Source organism: Vicugna pacos, chromosome 16 (genome assembly GCF_048564905.1).
Source record: "Vicugna pacos chromosome 16, VicPac4, whole genome shotgun sequence".
Classification (NCBI taxonomy): domain Eukaryota; kingdom Metazoa; phylum Chordata; class Mammalia; order Artiodactyla; family Camelidae; genus Vicugna; species Vicugna pacos.
The window spans coordinates 2720496-2734350 of NC_133002.1; the positions used below are offsets into that span (position 1 = coordinate 2720496).

The following is a 13855-nucleotide window of genomic DNA, read 5'->3' on the forward strand; positions in this document are numbered from 1 at the left end:
AAAAGCAAAACAATAAAAGCAGGAGTTGGTCTTGTCTGCCCCGCTAGACAGAAAGCTCAAGAACCAGAGCTGAATCTAACACTTGTCTGTGTTTTCTTCAAGCTCCAAGGTACACAATGCGTTGAGCTGAACTAATGCAAAAAGTATCAGGCACGGAGGAAAGACCTCTTCATTCATGTTAGAGACATGAGGGCACAACCTCCAAAAAAAAAAGCTCCTGTAGATATTATTTCAATGTCATATTACAGAACAACCCAGTTCTACTTTATTAGGTCCTCGGGCTCAAGCTGGTTCTCCAGGCTGTATTACTTACGCTGTAAGATTTCTCAATGACCACAGATGCATCAGAATTTGCTGGAAAGACTTTACTGTGCTCTGGCTGCTTATTTTTTCTGAGGGGCAGGTTGCTGATACCTAATGATTATAACAAAATCACTGTCAGTGATATTCAAATGGCACAGAAGGGGCAAAGGACAGTGTGGGAGAAGAGATGCATGCATATTCTGCCAAGGGTGACCATGTTTCATATGTCAGCTTCAGTCCAGAAAGTGGAGACTGTTAGTTTAGCCTGGCCCCAGCACGCAGCCTGGATCGTCCACCCTTTTGTCCACCCACTCAAGAGTGATCCTTGACAAGGAAGAGATTTTAAGCACAAAAAAAACCCCCAAGCTAATAGATTTTCTACCTAAGATAAACGATCTTTTAAATGTGCCTTTCTTTGACTTGCAAGCACCTGTGAAATGATATCCCAGGCCCTGACTGGAAGCAAATTACCAGGTGGAAATACACAGCCTTCAGTTTTAACCTGCAAGTCTCTTAAGTGATGACAGTAAATGGCATTTGCCTCTGGGTTCCTCTGCCACAGACTCTCTGAGAGCCAGTGGAATTTTTCTGGCTTAAAATGCAATGCAAAGAAATGGACAGTAGAGAATGGCCTTCCATCAATGCCCTCAGGTAAAAGGTGCAATTCCTTGCCAGGTGAGACCAAGCACCAGGCTCAGAGCATGGGGGTTATTTTACTTCCTTCGGACAAAGGAGTCTGCTCCAGTAATAGAAAAACTCATGAATCTCTGGATTTCTTTACCTGTGGGAAGGACCGTGGGATCAGACGGGCATGCTGCTTTCCTCTGGAAGTGAGGGTTCCCAGACAGGTAGGAAAGGAGAGAAGACCAACCAAAACAAAGGAAACATTCTGGGAAGTTCACTTGTTTTTGAGAGCTGGCAACTCGCTCAAGCTCACCTACCCCCTCACCTACCCCAATTCCTCCAACTGCTCTTACTAGTGAAACTTGGAGGCCCTGGCTGTCTGCCACGCTGGTCCCTGTTATGGTCACTGTCGTCTGTTATGTCACACTTCTCATTTCCTCCCGGCGCATCACTTTTCTTGGGATGCTGTACAGCTTGCTGCCAATCCACGTGCTCAGAGACCCGACTGGGGGGCTGCAGCAGGGGAGCAGGCTCATTTTCAGCCTCATTCTCTAAAGTCAAACTGTTCTGAGGACGCCAAGAAAGCACCGCCAGCTGCCCCGAAGCTGCTTTCTCTGCCATTTCTTTCACCTCCCCTGGATATAAGAGAAAGTGGCATTTAAAACAGCACAATCAACACTGGAAGCAAAAGCTTTCGATTCTTCGAGAGTCACGTAATGCTTTTACAGCTCATATTGTCACAATGGTTGCCTTTTTAGAACCAGCATCTTATCATCCTGAGCTTGCCCCATGTGGCTTGAAGCGGAGGAGAGGAGAGAATTAATGGCACAGCAAGGAAAGGGCAGAATTTCAGTTAGTTACAGACCTTTTTGCTGAATTTCAGAGTAGAAGGCAGCAGAAAACTTCTAGATGGACTTTCTTGCTGTGACGATTTTGTAAGAAAATGGCATCTGAAGCCCCTAGGCTGCAGCGGCTAATGGAATGAATTCTATTCGAGTGTATCTAGCCTTTCTAGACCACGATGAGCTCATAATTTGGGAGTGTACATATGAATGTACGTGTGTGTTTTCATTTAAATTTTCAATACTTTCGCAATATCACTTAGCATTAGTATTAAAAAACTCAGACACTGTATCCTTTTAAGATTACAAGACAAAACTGACACAAAAGGATACTGCCCACAGGATATGTGAAAGTGACAGGGCAAGCTCTCTACTTTCATAGTTATATGTTAAATATGTATATTGTGAGATTACCTATTTTTACTACATTTGTCACGTAACATTCATTTATATAGAGAGGAAGCAGAAACATTTCCTATATAGTCTAGAAATGGAAAAAGCACTTCTGCAGTTTGTAATCAGAAAGGTCGTGCTTTTAAAATGGAATGATCTAACAGAAGAAGAGTATGTAAGATGACGCTGCAGTACAGGCTGTGTACTGAGAGGTAACAACCAGGTGAGAAAAATACTTTAAATTTCATTTTGTCCAATAGAACCCATGACTTAATACTCACTTTTCCATTTTAAGTGTGTCTCTCCATCATCTTCACTATTTCTTGACTTTGCGTTAAAGATTTCTGAAGACACTGATTCCATACTGATCCTGAATTGCATAGATTTTGTGGGGGAGCGAGTGGACACAAACACATCAGTTTGCTCAAGTTCTTGACAAAACCCCAAGCCCATCAATTCCCCTAGAGGACTGTCCCCTATTCTCAGAGCTGTTCCTGGGGTTGCCCTGACTCCTACCCACCACCAGAGGGCAGCAGGCTCCCCAGTGTTCAGCCTGCAAGGCTCTACCCGGTAGAGCCCCAATCAGGGCTGGACGATGAGGGTGATCCTTGTGGGTGGCTTGGCATGGTGAGGAGTGCACTACTGAGCTGTGTCATTTTGGTTCGGGCACTGGACTCTCTAAGCCTTCCTTGGCTAAGAAACGAAAGGACTGGGTTAAAAGGTCTCGAGGTAGAAGACCCACAACTGAAACATAGTTTCACCAGACTCCTGGTCCTTGGGCTGTAGCAAGACCCTCCCACAATGACACAGAACATAGGTGATGGTTCAGTAACTGTTCCTGCCCTTTGATCAGAATTCTCTGGTGACAGAGCCACCTGCATATCAGTGATAGCATAATTGCTAACATTTGTAAAGATGGTCTTAAGGCACAAGGGATTCTGAAGACTATTCAGAGATCTTCAGCCTAGTTTCATTGAGTTCTAGATCATGATTAGCCACTAGCTAGCTCTCTGACTTTGGCAAACTGCAATCTCTCTGAGCCAAGGTTTTCTCATGTGCAAACAAGGGAGTCTCTTTTTCCTCTAAATATCCCATTATATATTTTTTTAAATTTTTATTTATATATATATAAATAAATATATATATAAAATATATATATAAAATTTATATATAAATTTTATATATATAAATAATTAATATATAAATATTATATATATAAATATATAAATAATATATAAATATATAAAATTAAAAATATATAAAATTAAAAATCATGTGCAAACAAGGGAGTCTCTTTTTCCTCTAAATATCCCATTATATATTTTTTTAAATTTTTATTTATATATATATAAATAAATATATATATAAAATATCTAAATATCCCATTATATATTTTTTTAAATTTTTATTTATATATATATAAATAAATATATATATAAAATATATATATATAAAATATATATATATATATTTTATATATATATTTATTTATATATATATATATAAAATCATCTATTAAACCAACTCTTTGAAAATGTGTGACCTGTGGCATATATGAATTTCCTTTTATTCAGAATATCCTACTCTCCTGCTGGACCAGAGTGCAGAGAGAGATGGTTGAGTCAGAAAATCACAAAGGATCAGCTTCTTTAAAGAGCAATTTGGCAACAGCTCTCAAGAATCTTTAAAAATATTCAAACCCTCTGACCGACTAACCCTGCTTCTGGGAATCTATCAAGGACATAACCCAAAATGCAGGAAAAAATTTACTGACAAATCACTGTAGACCTATTCATTAAAAAAAAAAAGAATAAAACCACTTAAAATTCAACAATGGGGGAAATCCAACAATTTCAAAGTAAGTTTACAAGATGTTTTTAATAACAAGGGATAATGCTCATGTCTTAATGTAAAGTGAAAATTCAGGATATAAAATTTCCTACACATATATAATTACAATTTTTTGAAGCATACAAAAAGACTAGGTGGATTGGTAGAAAAGTCTTAAATTTTCCTTTGGTCTGTTTTTTGTTCTCTTGGGGGAAGAGGGTGGAGCTGGACAGGGGAGGCCACAACCATACTTTTGCTTTGTCATCCAGTGGCTACACTAGCACCCCATCTGCTTTTATCAATCATGTGAGGGCTAAACTCTCTGATGCCAGTTAGGTGATTCTTCAATGATTTCCCTCGTAAAGGTAAAACACACTAATCTAGAATGTCTGGACATTTTCCTTGATTCTCCATTAATGCACATATTTAACCAAACTGAAAGGAACAGCAAACTCTTGTCATTAGACTCAGTCACCGCTGGGGACAGGAACAAAATTTTTTTTCTAGGAGAACTGACTTCAAAGCTATGTATTAATGCTGTCATTTAACCACAGAAAAGGAAAACTAAAACTGATATACTACTCTGTCTTGAAAACAAACATTTATTGCTCCTTTAATAATTCCTCCAATGCAAAATAAAATGCTTTACCTAAGTTTTTAAAAACCCAGTTTTGGAGGGTGCTGTTTAACTCAGTGGTAGAGTGTGTACTTAGCATGCACAAGGTCCTAGGTTCAATCCCCAGTGCCTCCATTAAAAAAAAAAACAAATAAACAAAAAACAGCGTACATATGTGCTTTCCTTCCAGGGATCTGTGCTGAAACCACAGCGGATCCAGCTGAAACCACAGCAGATCCCCCCAGAGCCAGCCATGCTTATTTTGAACAACCCAGGTTTTCACACAGCTGGTTTCTGGAGCACTGGCAAGTGGAAGCTGGTGCTTCTTTTTATAAGAAAAACAATCTGGGCAGTTAAAGGTAGGATGCTTTGCCTCTGACAACTAATGAGTTCTGTCTGGTTAACCTGCCAAACACTTCACCTTTGATGTCTCCTGCGATTTTATACTCCTCTTCCCGCTCACTTAATGGAGAGAACCTGCCAAGATCTGCTTCTGTGTTACTATTCCCTCACCCTCACAATCTCTTTGTCAACAGACACATGAAGATCAGTAAGTGGCCTCCGGGTGACACGGGAATCTGAAGACATGGTGACACAAAGAACAATAAAAATGTTAACCGACCTGCTGGCATGTTGGTTCCTCTTTCTTTCCGAACTGTCCTTGGCTCCATGAGTGGGCTGAAACTGTTCGCCTGTGCTCTGTTTTCCAGGGTCACGAAGAGCTGGCAGCTTAAAAAGCAGCAGACATGTTTCAGTGCTTTGATGAAGGAATTCCTCTCCTCTTCTCTTCACTCTCACATTCTATTTTTAAAGCAATCTTGTAAATATGTAGAACTAACCAGACCTCCCAAGACAGTTTCTGTTTGCATGTTTCATTATCTAGTAACTCATCGCTTAGCTGGAGGCCCTTACGTAGAAATGTTGGCCCCCAGTCCAGATGGGGTGCAAGAGAGAATAAGCAAACAAAACAGACATCAAAAATCTGGGGTGGGAAGGAGGCTACGAGCTCAGCGGTGGAGCGGGCGCTTAACATGCACAAGGTCCTGGGTTCTATCTCCAGTACCTCCATTAAAAAAAAAACCCAAAATCTTTCCCCTATAGTAAGGCAACAGGCTTGGTGGCAGGAGCCCCAGGCCCTGGGTTCTAGTCTAATCCTTATTGTGTTTCAGTTTCTTCATCCACAAAACAGGGACAACAATATCTGCCTAAATCTACCAGTGGGGGTGCAATCAAATAAAGCCTACAATAGTTGTAAATAGTAGAAGCAAAATAAATTAAAGCCTTTGCCTTTCTCCAAAGAGAAAAACTTTGGAATCCTACTCCACCGTGGTCTCGGTCACACCAACGGGTCTCGGGAAGTTCAAGTCTCTGAGCTTGAGCTTCACACTCTGTCAAAGGATGGGCTCAATCCACCTCTAAAATCCTGACTCAAGAGGCAGGAAGCTCTCTATGTGTGAACTTGTTCAAATTCATTTATTTATTCACTCCCTCAATGACCATTTATTGAGTACCTTCTATGTGCTAGGCACCTTGCTAAGTGTGGGGACACAAAATGAGTGAGATCTGTCCTTAAGAAGTTCACGGACAAACCACTCTTCAACCCATGGTTTCTCACATCCTCTGAGGCATCTTCTTTGAATACCAAGTCCTTCTCTGTGTTTGAGCTACTCAGAGTAGAGCTTGTGGTTCATCCATAATATCCTATAGTCTAATAAATAGCCGCTGTCTCTATAAATGTTTGCTAAATGAGTGAATGAGTTAATTAATAAGCAATTTAGAACGGGGATTAATACCTGCCCAAGGCACCACACTTGGTGAGCTGAACTATGTAAAATTGTCAATACTTGATTACTTTGACCTATAAAACAGACATTTTGCATGGGTCAGCTTGATGCATACAATTTGCAGAGGACATGGGCTGTGTGCTGGGTCTGGAATGGGAGGTGAAGAGTATCTCCGTTGGAATTCCAACCTAGAGGCCTTATTTCCCAAAGCCCAGAGGGCTCCACCCCGGGCGACTGTGTTTATGGCAGCCTTGCACGCAGGTGCAGGTCGGGGGCAATGCTGAGGCCAGCTCCAGATCCTGCACCGGCTGCCCTGCCCCCACTTCTCAGCCTTACCTGATGGTCCTGCTCAGACTGATCCCTAGTGCTTTCTTCTGCGAATTCGGTGAAAGATGTCCAGCCACAGCCGCTTCTTTTCTTGGACCTTTTGCCAAAATGTCCTCCTTGAAAGTCTCTCACTGTTCTTGGAGACCGTGCTGGTGCTGGGGAGCCGCCACCAGTGTCCGGCTGCCTGCCCCCTGGCAGCTGCATGACAGGAGGAACATAGTTTAAAGATGGGGGACTCACGGCTGCCGGGAAGTCGCGGGCACGTGGAACTTCTCTGGAGGAAGCCCACAAAGACCAGCGCTCCTCCAGCTCCTTCTGCATCGTTTCAGTCTCATCTAGTTTCTGCTGGATACTCCACAGCAAATCGTCATTCTGGTGCATGATGGTCTGTGAAATCTTCAGGTTCAGCACACACTTACTGATGTACTCCTCGGTCGTGGCCCTGCGGCTCACAGTGCCGCGGGCTCCTCGGGCAGGCTCAGGCAGGCCGAGTAAACTAAGTGAACTGTTCTGCCAGTCCCAGTCCTCAAAAGAGAGCTCTGTGCCGGCTTCTGAAGAGCTCTCGTCCTCGTCGCGGAAACAGCATGCCTCTCTCTCCATCTTTTCCAACTCTTCTTCCATGGACTTCAGCTCATCTACCTGGTTGGACGACAAGCCAGCGCCCAGGTCCAGGCAGCCTGAGTAGATTTCATTGATTTCAAAGCTGCAGAGGCTTGCCAGACCCGGGCTGGAGCTCCTGGCCTCTTCAGCCACAGAGCAAGCAGGAGAAGCAGCATCTTGGTTCTGAGGCTCCTGGGCCTCTGGGCTCGGGTCTGGGACCGGAGGCTCTGGTGTTGCTTTCTCAGTGGGAGAAGAGGGGCCCCTTGGTGAAGGAGGCTGACTACCTGTCGGAAGAGCAGTAACATGCCGTTGACCACAGTGACTGCACACGCGGCTCAGCACGAGGGGCAGGACAATGTGGGAGAAGCTCTGTAGTCCCCCCGCCCCTCCCCAGGAAAGGAGACGGCCAGATGCACCCACAGGGGTGAGAGGCTGTTCCCAACTATTTTGATGTGGGTCGAGGTAGAAACTTTGGGAGTGTTCAAACCCAAAAGGAAATGTTCTAAGCTTAAGAAATAGTATGTTCCAAACATGTACAACTGTCAGAACATGCAAACTACAGGCCCTTGAATCTTAAAGACTACATTCATACCTTCTTTACACACAGAAATGTTCAACTATTCATGCTAGTTAAAGTTATGCTCTTTGTAAGCATTTGATAAAAGGAGCTGACACACTGCCCAAGAAGCCACTGCACTATGAGAGAGAATACTTCAAAATAAGGCCAGGACTAACCACCCACCACCCTTAGGTGATGGTGTACAGCTTGCAGAGGATGGGACAGAGGAGCCAAAGTAACGAGAGCTTGGAGGGCCACTCTGGAGGCCTCCATCCCTGTCCAAAGAGTCAGAGAATAGTCACTGGGCTGGAATTGGAAGGCCTGGGTTCCAGCTGTGTAACAAGCCTGGAATCCAGAGCAAGCCACAATCTCTCTGAACCTTAGTTTTCTCATCTGGAATGTGAGGGCATTAAGCCAGACAACTGCAAGGTCCTTTCCAGCTCTGAGTTCTAAGGTTTCCAAGTATACTCAAAAGTAGTGATGCTGTAGGAAAAAAGTTTGGAAGGAAACACCAAATGTTAACAAATTATTTCTGAGTAAGTTTCTTCTTTGTATTATTTAAAATTTTCTATAATGAGTAGATAATAATTTTTAAAATCACCATTTTTATTTATGAAGCAATTAGATAAATTCCTAAATCATACTAGAAATAAATTGGTTGTTACTGCATAGTTCTGGATCTAACCAAGGGGTAGATAGAGCCCAAAGAGCTTAACTTAATAATTCTAAGGCTCTTGATTTTTCCCCAAGACATCCACCTTTCCCAGTATGAATTGTGGGTTTAATTTGGAGGAGGTGATTAGTCGCAGCTCATGACTCTCAGAACACACTCATATCAAAACCTGTGGGTTAAGGCCATACCCGTTTCCTTCAGCTCTTTTACTTGCAAGTCAAGGGTCTCTTTTGGATGTTCTGAAGTCAGTCCTAGATAGACATTGACATCAGGATGGAGCTCATATCTCTGCACCCTGGGACTTTCGGCTGGCTGAGTCCTCTGGGCTCCAATAAAATCCTGTAACAAGGGAAATACTGTCAAAGACAAATTTGCAATCATCTGAATGTCACTGGTGTTTCAGAAACAGATCTGAAATATACTCCCTGTTACTCCAGTTAGATAGACTGAGTATAGTCCTAATTAACTAGCTCATTATAATTACCAGTATTTAAAAAGCAAGAACAATAGCTGGCATTCACTGAACCGCACTGTGTGCCCAAAGGGTGCCCCTCGTATGTACTGACCCTCCCCAGCCTCCCTCCACAATTCCCTGCTGCCCTCACCAAGCTAAGCAGTTAGGCTTTTCTTGGGAACACAGAAAGGGTGTAATAAAATGAGGATTTCTAAAACTTCTTACAACTTGGTCTCTAGCTTCTTCTTGGCCTCTAAGTCTATACTCCCCCGAGACAGGTAAGCTGAAATAAACTCCTAACAGCTTCAGATCTTACCTTTAAGTCATTCTTCAGAATATACTGGATATCTTGAAGGTTCATAGTTCGGTCTTTCTGCTTGACCCGGATGCCTGACTTAACAATATCATAGTACGGTTTTGGAAGCCTGACATCCGCTTCTAAATAATTTCCCAAGACTATGGTTTCTTTAACAACTGAGCCATCTAAGCCATCCCAGGGTATGCTGTCTGTTGAGGAAAAAGTCATAGGAAGGAGAGACATTAAGAAATCAGATGGTGGGGAGAGTATAGTCCAAGTAGTAGAGCACATGCTCAGCACGCATGAGGTCCTGGGTTCAATCCCCAGTACCTCCACTGAAAAACCACATAAATAAATAAACCTACTCACCTTCCCCCTCAAAAAAAAATTTTAAATGAAAAAAAAAAACAGAAAGAAATCAGATGAGGGGGAGGGAATAGCTCAAGTGGTAGAGTGCATGCTTAGCATACACAAGGTCCTGGGTTCAGTCCCCAGCACTCCCTCTGAAAATAAATAAAGTAAGTAAACCTAACTGCCTCCCCCCCAAAAACTTAAAAAAAGAAATCAGATGAAACTGGCCAACCTTTGTTAAGTCACTCAACCTCTCTAAGCATTCATTTCTCTGTAGAAGAACGAGCTGAATCCCAGTAACACAAGACAAGCACTTGACCCACTTAACAGGGAAATCCCTGCCACAGGGACAGACTCGTGGAGGCACAGATTCCCTGCAGGCAGACCTGGGGACCACGAAGGACTGTTTCCTGGTGTCAGGCTGACTTGCCCAGTGCATTCATGTCATGGAAGGTGTGGTTTTGCTTCTGAGACCGTAAATACTGCTAAGTGGGGGCTGATTCTCACCCCCTCAGTGAATGTGTGTATATACATTTGTGTCCCTCTCCGAAGGATTACTTTTGTCTTCACATGTGTGACCATTTCCTTTACATTACAGTCCCGTATGTTTGGAAGGGCTTCTAATTCTTTCAAATGACACTGCTTATACGTACCCTGGACCCTGGGTGTGTTTGATTTTAGTTTACTTCTCAAAGGCCATTCTTTCCCCCTCATTTACAAGTTCTTAAGGGGTACCTCACAGAGACCCCCTAAGCACTGACAGCAATCTTCAGTTTAAAAACTTTGCCTGAATTAAATGCACTACCACTGACAAGCTGAGTCTTAAAAAGCAGGTTAAAAGAGAAAGATTTCTAGGAGATCATCTTATATCTTCCATAAGCACAAAGATGCTTCCTTAAAGAAGTCTCTTTTTCCTATGTCCTACATTTTCAAAAAACTAAGCAACTCTTGGGTGGAAAAACTCAGCCTAAGAATAGGGTCTTTGGTCACCATCAAAGTACTCTTCGATCTACCTGTTAAAATCTCCTGTATGATCATAGAAAAGCTGTAGATGTCTGACTTCACCGTCGCTGCCTTCTGTAAGATCACCTCTGGGGCAGCCCAGTTGTACAGCTGGGTGGGAAGGGGTACTTGAGTCAGGTCCCTGTGTACACCTCCGTCCTGGCTACAGGAAGAAACACAAAGTAGGGCTCATGTCTCAAAGGACCACTGTGATCTCCACGCAATACCTGTATGAAGCATTTACCTCTGAAGACCGACAACCTCCTTGAGTTTCTGGAAACCCAGCTGGACCCTGAGCTAATCCACACTGCCTGCTGTTCCAAGGCCGGCAACTTTTCACTGTTCTTACCCAAGCAGGCCCTGCCCATCCTTCCACCTCATCTGACCGCTCTCTCCTGCTCGCTCACTCACTCCTCTCAAAGCATAGGGACCCCCTTTCAGTTTCTCCAACATCCAAGCACGCTGCACTGGTGGCTGCTTCTGCATGGCATGCTCTGCCCACAGATCATAGCATGCCTGGCTGCTTCTTGTAAGTAAAGCATTAGCTCAGAAATCACCTCCTCAGAGAGGCCTTTCCCAACCACCTTATCCAAAGTAGTCCCATTTTATTGGCTTCAGAGCACTTGTTATCTGAATTTCTTATTTATTGATTTATTGTTTATTACCTGTCTCCCCTCCACCAGGGTAGGCACCTTACCTGTCTCCTATATCACCGTATTTCTAAACTTACACCAGGGTCTCAATGCTTACTTCTGAATAAATGAACCTAAGACTTTGAAGAACCCCCTCAAGCCCCACCTGCCTTATCAAAGCCTTCTGGGACTCATCCAACCACTTGTGATCGATTCTTTCCTGAGCTCTGCACTCTTGGGAACGAGCCCTCGCAGTTTAGCAGTCAAAGGTTCACTGATTTGCTTGAGTAACTCAACTTCCCAACCAGGCTCCTTGAGAACCAAGTTAGAGTGTCCTAAATGTCTTCCGGGCCAACAAGAGTCCTCAGGGTGAAATCAGCACTGACTTCCGCCCACAGCTATCATGAGCATCAGATGAGATCATGCGTGTGGAAAGACTCCATGAGCCACAAAGCACTAAGCAAGTAAGGAATATGAACATTATGGCAGCCATTTGCTAAAGACTTGACGACTGCTGGTTGATAATTAAGAATTAAGTTTTTAGTGGGGGAGGGTATAACTCAAGTGGTAGAGTGCATGCCTAGCATGTGCAAGGTGCTGGGTTCAATTCCCAGTGCCGCCTCTAAAAACTAAATAAATAAGTACACCTAATCCCCCCCCCCAAAAAGATAACAAACAAACAAACAAAAAAGAATTAAGTTTTAAAAAAGCAAGTAACCAGAAGTTCTTTTGAAGACAAAGGAAAACTTTTAGAGGATGGGATGGGCTTCTCAGGTTTTGAGCAAACTTCCCTAAATAACAGTTCTTCCAGCAGAACTTCTGATAGACGGCAGCGAGTTCAGGAAGCCTTAAAGTTATAAAAGCTGGTATTTTTACTCTTTATAGTTTCACTGCTGAATAGGCAGGTGTGGCCCAGTGTCATGTGAACAGCAATGGATACACAATAAAATATTGTATTAGTATCACAGGAAAAGCAATGGAGTGTTTCATTGTCAGAGGTATATTCTGAGGACCTAGCATACTTGGCTCTTCACATCCCAGGGCGATTGTCCAAGGGGGACACTCACTGATCTTCTCAGGCCTCTCAGGCTGCCTAAGGCAAGGGACACTTCACTTCAACCAGGATTTATATCCTTTCTCTTACTTCCACTCATCTCCCTCTCTTACCATCCCTCTTCCTTCTCTGTTAAAGCTGGTAGGGTGTGGGAAGGGGCCTTCTTTTCTGGCTGTCATTCCAGGGCAGTTATTTTTCTGGGCTTCAGCTCTGACATCATTGAAATTACATTTAGCTACAGTCGTGTGATACCGCTTGCAAGGTCAATTCCAGCTCTAAAGATTCCACTAAGAAGGAGCTGAATAGGACAAACCATTGCATCATTTTTACACCAAGAGATGGGGTGCTACCCTTGACAATGACATTCAACAGCCAGACCTGTCCAAATAGAGTGTTACCAAAAATAAATTTGGAATTGAAAGCTATTTTGGACTCTTGGATAATCGGCTCACGTTATCAGCTGTCAAATGTCGCTGATGGACATTTCTGCCCGAAGTTCCATTCTAAGGTCAACAAGCCCAAGAGAACTCACACCTTCCTACCCAGTTACCCCACAGCCCCTCACCTGCCCCGTCTGTGGACTCCGGCTCTTCAGTGAATCCCACATCCTTCCCTTCTATTTTGGTTCCTTGGTCACCACCAGGCCCTGCCCTGTGGCCTCCTAGCTGGTCTTTCTACTCTCAATCTCCAATCCATCCCACCCCTACAGCCAGGAACATGCTCTACCCCGATTCTAGCCACAGCTGGGTAACTTCAGCAGACCATCTCTTCACCTCTCTGGGCCTCAGTTTCCCCATCTATAACAGGACAGGGGTGGTTGGGCCTGGCCATCTCCGAAGCTCCATTTCACTCCTGGATTCACATTTCTATTGGAACGCTCAGGTCAAAGGAACTGTTATACCTCCATGTCAACAACAGATGGCGCTGCATCACTGCCAAACAGCTTGGGCTCAGCCTTCCTGAAAAGCCTGCTGTCAACAGCAAAAATGTCCAAACCCCTTAGCTTCCACTGCTCCTGAATATAGAGCCAAAGTGTTCTGAATCATTCTCTTCTGAATCATTTCAAGTTTTCCCTGCAGCTAGACTCATCCATTCATTTCAAGCGCTTCCTGACACTTACTACGCGGCAGGCCCTGAGCTGGGTGATGAAGATGAACAAGCCATGGTCCCTGCCCTCTCGGAGGTCACCGTCTGGTGGGGCAGACACACTCGACCGTGGAGGAGTGAAATCCACTCAGTGATGCAGGAGCAGGGCTTCAGTGTAGGCTTCATGGGGTGCGGTGGGACACTGTGTCTGAAGTGAGTTTAAAAGGATAAACAGGACTGCCAGGTATTCCAGATGTGGGGAGCAGGACCGGGAAATGGTACGGACTGAATGTGGCTTCAGACGGTCAGGCAGGGAGGGGGAAGTGATGAGGTTGACACTGTGGGTGGAGCCCCACCTTGGAAGGCTTCCCACCTTGCAAGGTGCCTGGACTTGATCTTGTAGGCAATGGGAGCCACTGTGATTGAG

General features: G+C 44.0%; 1 protein-coding gene across 7 annotated transcripts in view; it reads right to left on the reverse strand.

Annotated features, from left to right (window-relative positions):
* Positions 1-13855, reverse strand: part of TEX14 (testis expressed 14, intercellular bridge forming factor) — a 104740-nt gene that overhangs the window by 22052 nt on the left and 68833 nt on the right. For all 7 annotated transcript variants that reach the window (XM_072940197.1, XM_072940201.1, XM_072940196.1 and 4 more), the window contains 8 exons: positions 10668-10819; positions 9322-9512; positions 8740-8890; positions 6729-7603; positions 5231-5337; positions 2444-2532; positions 1281-1562; positions 314-414 (listed from right to left, as the gene is read on the reverse strand). In XM_072940197.1, the coding sequence (XP_072796298.1) occupies positions 314-414; positions 1281-1562; positions 2444-2532; positions 5231-5337; positions 6729-7603; positions 8740-8890; positions 9322-9512; positions 10668-10819 (1948 nt within the window). The remainder of the gene's footprint in view (positions 1-313; positions 415-1280; positions 1563-2443; positions 2533-5230; positions 5338-6728; positions 7604-8739; positions 8891-9321; positions 9513-10667; positions 10820-13855) is intronic.